This window comes from Temnothorax americanus, unplaced genomic scaffold (assembly GCF_048541705.1).
Source record: "Temnothorax americanus isolate GAGA-0224 unplaced genomic scaffold, ASM4854170v1 Scaffold114, whole genome shotgun sequence".
Taxonomy (NCBI): domain Eukaryota; kingdom Metazoa; phylum Arthropoda; class Insecta; order Hymenoptera; family Formicidae; genus Temnothorax; species Temnothorax americanus.
Genome location: NW_027509247.1, coordinates 290001 through 298044, shown reverse-complemented (window position 1 = coordinate 298044; position 8044 = coordinate 290001). Strand labels below are relative to the sequence as shown.

At 35.8% G+C, this 8044-nt stretch overlaps 1 protein-coding gene and 1 pseudogene across 10 annotated transcripts in view; one reads left to right on the top strand and one right to left on the bottom strand.

Moving 5' to 3' along the window:
- Positions 1 to 8044, bottom strand: part of Spir (spire type actin nucleation factor) — a 270912-nt gene continuing 262868 nt past the window's right edge. For all 10 annotated transcript variants that reach the window (XM_077426518.1, XM_077426524.1, XM_077426527.1 and 7 more), the window contains one exon: positions 1 to 2512. In XM_077426518.1, the coding sequence (XP_077282644.1) occupies positions 2269 to 2512 (244 nt within the window). In that variant the 3' untranslated portion in view covers positions 1 to 2268. The remainder of the gene's footprint in view (positions 2513 to 8044) is intronic.
- The window catches only part of LOC143908760 (uncharacterized), a 6244-nt pseudogene continuing 1474 nt past the window's right edge, over positions 3275 to 8044 (top strand).

The following is an 8044-nucleotide window of genomic DNA, read 5'->3' as shown; positions in this document are numbered from 1 at the left end:
TACAGTTTTAAACATGTTATTATTTATTATGGAAGATCAACACAGTAATATCTTACAAAAAAAGAATCTACAACAAGAAGCTTTATATGATCGATCATTTTTATTTTTATAAAGCTTCAACCTTTGGTTCTGCCTTCATTTCCACAATAGCTCTACAACGATATTGCATACCTTAATTTTTCTTTATTCAGTTGTGTACTTCATTAAAGTTAAATAAAACATGTTATTGTTTTTATTTATAGATCTGCAGTATTTATTTACAATGTAAATAATTGAAAAAATAGCTAAAGATTACGAGATATGGTAGTGAACCATTTTGATAAAACCATAAGTCTGAGTATATATCGCTGAGCATATGCATTAAGAATCTATTATTAAAGAAAGAATGTAATTTTAAATTAGTTAAGAAATTATGATAAACAACGATTGATGGAGTGCAATAATCCATATCATTAGTAATCAATATTTATATTTAAGATTTCATGGTATTGAATACCATGAATACTATATAATACTGTAAACAATATCATAGTTTCTTGATTGATTTATATAAAAAATTTTGAAATCTAAAGATATGTAGAAGCAAAATATTAAAGATCCAAGGATTTACTTATCCTGTGAAATATGTAGTCACAAACATGATATACGGGATTCAAATTTGTGACATTAAGGATTGTTGAAATTAAGGATTTATAAAAAAAAATGTAAAAAATTTTGAAGAAAATTTTTGAATTTTTATATTCTTAAAGTCTTTTTTAAATCCTCTTAAATCCGCGACTATTCAAATTTTTCGAAATTGTCGAATTTTTATCACCGAATTTTATCACTTTCAAATTTTTCTCAATAATATAGATTCATAATCCTTTATATTGTTTGATTTTTAAACCATTTGATTCGTAAATCTAAAAATTCTTCCTTCGATTTTACAGTCTTAACGCTTTGACTTCTTAATTTTTGCATAACTTTTGTCATTCAATATCTTTGGTTGTGTTTTACTCGACTTCTATTTTGTCGAATCTTTGTTTAAATATTTTAATTTCCTTTTTCTCCCTTATTTTATATTTTGATAAATTAATATAAATAATAAAAAATAATACATGTATAAAAAAATAATTCGACAATAACAATTTATTATACATCGGCATGTTCTGAATTAATATTTTTAATAACAAATAAACATATCTTAAACGCAGCAGTACGCTACTTTAATACCAAATAAATAATATGTATTAAATCGGTTATTTAAGTAAAATAACATGTAAAATATAGTATAATATCTAATCGAAAAAAATACTTTGTGCATTTATCTAATAGACAATAAACGATATAAACTTTATCCTGTGTGAAGAACGTTTTCAATTGTTGCACCGAGAAAGTAATTACCGAAGATTTATAGATTCACAGATTCTTAAATCTTTGAATTTCTAACATGTCGGGCTTTCAATTTTGCGAATTCTTAGATTCTGGGAAATATGGGAATATCTGTGGCAAAGAAACTCTACCACCTACAAAAATCACAAATATACGAAAATGACATAGATATAAAATTACTAGTAAAATTATATAATTAGAATTTTTACATTTTGATGAAATATCAAAATGTAAAAATAATTCATATTCCATAGAACCAATCTAAAAAAATCCAAGATGATGAAATCTGTGACTCTCATTTTATCGAAATGTATAAACTAATAAAATACTTACAAGTGCAAAGTATAAGCATCAGTTAGGTTGTACCGATGTATTCATATGAGCTGAAGTGGTCATCATAATACGCACATGTTTTACATAGACATTTAAAATGGCATTAGTATCTGATAGAAACAATCGTATAATGTTAATCGTCTCTTTCTCCCCTTCACTCCATTCTCTTCTTCTTTCTGATCTAAAATGTTTATCATTTGAAGAAAAGAAAAACTTTTTAGCTCAGAACACAAATGCTTTAATATGTAAAGCTTAAAGAGAGTCGGCTTAAAGAGTTTACACTACCATATTTTATAGATACATTTCATGGAGAATTCTTACATCATCATTATCTTGTTAACAAAATTCATGTAGCGACTCATACCACGAGAGAACAAATGTTCTATTTTCATTTATTAGAATTTTTTTTCATCTGCTTTCATGTTGTGTCGAATGATATTGATTGTTCCCATTGCGTAATAGATGTACAATAAAACGTGAAATCCCAATAACACTTGGAGAAACAATAGAGAGAAACAATGCAACAGCATCCATGACATAGTTGTTACTAAAAAGCGACAAGAATTAAATATAGGCAGGAGAAAGGTTTAGGGTGAGGCGAGAAATGACATTGTTGCGTATCGTTGCACGTGTTGTTCTTGAGCTCTTGATTATCTGGATAACCATGATGCGACAGTCGTGACAGACAACAACGGCGACGCCGCGTAACCGTTCCGCCGCCATATGCTGCTCCACACTCGGTCCGCTCAAAGTGGAGAATGTCTTTGTAGTTGAGAGAGCAGCGGGACTGCCGCCACCCTTGTAACATCTGCGCAAAGCATTAAAATTAATCAAGTAAAATATGAATAAGTAAGATGCCATTTAACAAATAACACGTCGGTGTTGCAGTACTTATGAGATATAGTTTCTAACTTCGAGATAGCGCTGTAGTCAAATAATAAGCAGTTGAATCTCCCTCCACGTAACCTCATCTCTTAAATTATGGTTTTGCACAGTTGCTTTTCATGATCAAGAGTCATTCATGGATATTCAAAAATAAAAAGTATTAATAATCAACTCGAATATAATAATAGTTTAATTAAAATATGGTAGTATGAAAAATACATGCAAAAATTGTGTATGCATTAAAAACTGTCTACATCTAAGGTAGTTCTCTTGTCCTTATACTAGAGAAAATCGATTTTCTATAGATTTTCTTGAAACTGTGAATATACATTAATTTAGGTGTGCTTTATGCGTGGTATAAATTTCAGTACCTCCTCCGGTATAAAAAAATCAAGATACTGAGCCTCAAAGTTTCAATTTTTACCAAAAAAAAGTTTTATCAGGAGGGTGACCTTGACAACATATGTCAAGGTCAAGGTCATCCGGAAGGTGGTCCGTATTACTAAATAATTACCAAAATTATATTATCTGGTTCAATATAAATAACTTAATTACTGCAATTAAACGTGCATGGTTAAAAAGAATATTTCATTAATATATATGTTACATATAATATATATATATATATATTAAATATATATATATATATATATATATATATATATATATATATACAAGATCGACTAAAAAAGTAGAGAGTAATTTTTCTGACATTGTATTCTCGCGAGCATCTCGCGGGAATCCGGAGAGTATTCTTTCGGAGAGTTCTCTCAAAACCGTATCCACTTACGTATTCTTTTAGTTGATGTCTGATAGTGGTGACATCATAATGTCTCGTAAACAAAGAGACTTGCGGCTACTATAATGGCTAGCATTATTTAAAAAAAAAAAGTGTTAAATAACAACAAAAAGACCTTCTGGGTCAAGCAATGGATTGATCGCAGGTGTCGGATCTGCTCTAAATTAGAGAGCTTAAGATTGAAGATTCCCAATTTCTACAGACTTACAAATTGTGAAGTGGAATACATAGTGCGATATTATTATTTAGTTTTCAGTTTGCGAAATACCTTGATGTTAGATTTTTACATGTAAATAGTAAATAATTTTTTTTTTTTTTTTAATTACTTAATTTGCGATGTAAAAACGTATTTAATTTCAGCGCTGTAACTAAAACGTGCAAAGTATGTAAAACTAAAATGTAACTAATTATTGACCAAGTAATAAGAAAATGTATTAAAAATATTCTTATCTAATTCTTTAAATTATGAATTTTTTGCACTTTATTCGCAAAACATAAAAATTAAAAAAATATTTATTTCTGTCACAGTAGTATTCTACAATGGTTCATGATTTCCGCATTATTCAATAAGTTCCTTTGTGTTATCATGTAGCTCTCAAAATACGAACAGCATTCAAGGTTGGCGAGCTGATTTCCGAGAGTAAAATAACGTCGTGTCGATTTGCGTGTAGGTCTTGAAAAGTTCGGTCGCCGAGAGCTGCGATTCTTTCTCCGTTATAGGTACTCTTTAGGAATATGTCCATTTGCGAGAATCAATCTGCTCGAGAGCTATTCTCGAGAGTTTTACTCGCAGGTGGACACGCACCATTAAAGTTATTCTGACATAAACAAAAGTTAAAGTAAAGCTTGTGGTAAACCTCGTAAACTTTGACATGCAAAATAATTAAATTTACTAAAATTAAATGTTTTTATTACACATAATTCAAGCTAAACTAATTAATATTATCTAAGGCGTAAGACGTTACGGCAATGCCTATGCAATAGCCAATACGTGTGCTACCTACTGTTACTACGTTTACGCGAGCGCGTTACTTCTGTAGTAACTTACGATAATTCACTCGTTTACGCGAAGGAATTATCGTAAGTTTAGTATGGGCTGGCTCTAATACTTTTTCGCCGCAGTGTATAACATCTGTCGCTCAACGTTCGCCGCGCCGCGCCGCGCCCCGCTCGCCACTCGTCTCTCGACCCCCAACGCTCGCCGCGCGCCGGGCACCATGCCAGCCCAGCCAGCCGCCGTGGTGCCAGCCCAGCCAGAACTCGTGGTATTAGAGCCTGACAAAGGACATCAGGACGAATTTACACACATACAAGAACGTTTCTATTCTCTCGCGGGCAAGATAGAAAACATTTTAGGCGCGGCAAAAAATACGAACGCGGACGCCGGCGTAGCACACGACGAAACGCGAAATGATAATACAGGAGCCGTCGGTTCGATCAAAAAAAGGCGAATCAAATTACCCGAGGCGCAGTTGCCGTCGTTCGACGGCAAATACGAAAATTGGCTATCATTTAAAAACGCGTTTCGTAACATGATAGGCTCACAATCAGATTTATCTGATGTGGATAAATTGCACTACTTAAAATCCGCGTTGATTGATGATGCAGCTAATAAGGTGAGAATTTTTGCTATCGACGGAATAAACTACGTAAACGCATGGGAATTATTAAAACGCTCGTATGAAGTAAAGCGAGTATTAATCTCACGACATCTTTCACTAATATTGAATACGCCCGTGTTGGACAAAGAAACGATGAACGGTTTATCCAAGCTTGCGGACGATACACAACAACATGTCGCTTCATTAGCGGCGTTGAATGTTACCGTTGGATCCAAAATGATCGTTCACATTCTAGAAGGTAAATTCCGAAGGTCACTTTAGAAAGATGGGAGGCAAGCTTAGAGAGAGACGAATTTCCAAAACTCGATCAACTGTACGAATTCTTGTACAAGTCCGCGGTCTGTGCGTCGAGAAAGGAAAGAGCAAAGATAGGAGAAACGGAAAGGGGCAAGGGCGAGCCCGGGCAAAAGGAAACGTTATGCATCGAATCAAGCCTTACTTATAAATTCTTCACGTAACTGCATAGTATGCAAAACTAAGAAGCATCCACTTTACTTATGCGATAGATTCAAAAAATTGCCCGTACCTAAACGCATCGAGACAGTAAGAAACGCGAAAATTTGTTACAACTGTTTACGTTCCCACCGGGAATCTCCTTGCAAGTTCTCTAATTGCACTATTTGTCAGAAACGGCATAACACGCTCTTGCATTACGATCAGTATGCAAGCACGAGTAAACAGGATGCTTCGAAGCCCACGACCGCCAATCCCGAATGACTAACCGACTCGAACGGGGAGAGAACAATAAGCCTTGCGACAATATTACCCATATCAGCACCACAATTATTGACGAGTGCGATGGTATACATCCGGGATCGTGAGAGTAATCTTATCAAGGTCCGTGCTTTACTAGACACGTGCGCTACCGCGAATTTCATTTCGGCATCCGTCGTAAAACGTTTAGGAATGCGAGTCATGGCACACTCAATACCGGTCGGTGCAATTAACGACACGATTACCGAATCACGGGGTTTAGTAAAAATTACGATACAATCGACTATCGATGATTTCCGGAAAGAATTAACATGTTTAACGATACCAACTATTACAGACTTAATTCCATCGGAAATATTTCCCCGAGAGTTGATTAAATTACCCGCAAATATCAGATTAGCCGATATAGAATTTCATCTACCGAGACCGGTTGATTTATTGATAGGTTCGGGAACAACGTTATCGTTATTTTCCGTCGGTCAAATTAATATCTCCCACGCAGGCCATGACTTATATCTACAAAAGACGCGTCTCGGATGGGTGATTGCCGGCGGCGCGACAACAAAGGGCACGACGAAAATGACATGTCATTTAACGGCTTTAGAAATTCAATTGTGCAAATTTTGGAATATCGAGGAGATCGCGACACATAAACCAAAATCTAAGGAAAAGATTAAATGTGAAAAACACTTCTCAAACACCGTGCATCGCGATAGCACCGGGCGATATGTAGTTCGTTTGCCATTTCGTGAGGAAAATCACTGTCTCGGCGAGTCGCGAACTATCGCACTCAAACGCTTAATATCATTAGAGCGTAAACTTAATGCAAATGCCACGCTGAAGATGGAATACACACGGGTTATAGAAGAGTATCTAAAATTAAGGCACATGTCAATAATAGAATTTCCCGAGGAAGACGGATTTTACATGCCCCATCATGCAGTGATTAAAGAATCAAGCAACACCACTAAGGTTCGAGTGGTATTTGACGCGTCCGCGAAAACTAGCAACGGCGTATCTTTGAATGACCTATTAATGACAGGACCCACGATACAAAATAAACTATTTGCACATCAGATTCCGTATATACGTAGTTGTCATTACGGCCGACATAGAGAAAATGTATCGCCAAGTTCTATTGCATAAAGACGATCGACAATATCAGAAAATTCTCTGGCGTAGAAGCGGCGAGATAACGACATTGCTATTAAATACGCTCACGTTTGGCAACACTTCTTCTCCATTTCTTGCAATCCGCTCTATAGTACAGCTCGCGGAAGACGAAAGTCATACGTACCCTAAAGCGGCTAAAGTTCTCAAAGAACATATGTATGTAGACAACGTATTATCTGGCGCCAAAAATGTCAAGGAGACTCGCGTAATCAGAGACGAGATAATCAATTTATTAGCTCAAGGCGGTTTTACAATTAGACAATGGGCTTCTAATGAAAAAGAGGTCATTAAGGATTTAGCTGACAGTGAGATACACACGAATTTTACGGTAAACATAGACCGCTCGTTAAATACGTTAGGCATAATGTGGAATACGCGTACCGATACAATATGCTATTCAGCACAACCGACTAAGCCTACAGAAAGATTAACGAAACGAAGGATATTAGCCGAAATCGCGAAGATTTTCGATCCATTAGGATTATTGGGACCCGTCGTTCTATATGCGAATAAAATAATGCAAGATGTATGGCGATGCGGAGTACATTGGGATGAGTCGGTTCCGCAAAATATATGTACCGAATGGTCAGAGTTTGCTCGGCAATTAGAATTAATAAATACGGTTTCCTTTGAACGCAGATTATTGATAAATAATTATCAAAACGTTCAGCTACACGGTTTTTGCGACGCTAGTAATATTGGTTACGGTCGCGTGTCTCTACGTACGTTCAAGAGGAAAAAACGGAAAGATTATCACTAGACTACTATGCGCTAAATCCAGAGTCGCGCCATTGAAATTGATCACAATTCCTCGACTTGAACTTTGTGGCGCATTACTACTAGCACAATTATACCGCGAAACGATAAGTGAATTAGGTATTAATATCGATGAAACAACCTTATGGTGCGATGCAACCACAGTACTGCAATGGTTGAAAATGTCACCTCATTTACTTAAGACTTACGTGGCGAACCGAGTCGCGGAAATACAAGAACTAACCAGCGGGATCAAATGGCGACACGTTAGGTCGGAAGACAATCCGGCGGATGCGATATCAAGGGGTCAGTTACCCCACGCCTTCTTAAAAAAAACCGCCTCTGGTTTACTGGACCTCCGTGGCTGGGTGAAAATGAGGGCAAGTGGCTC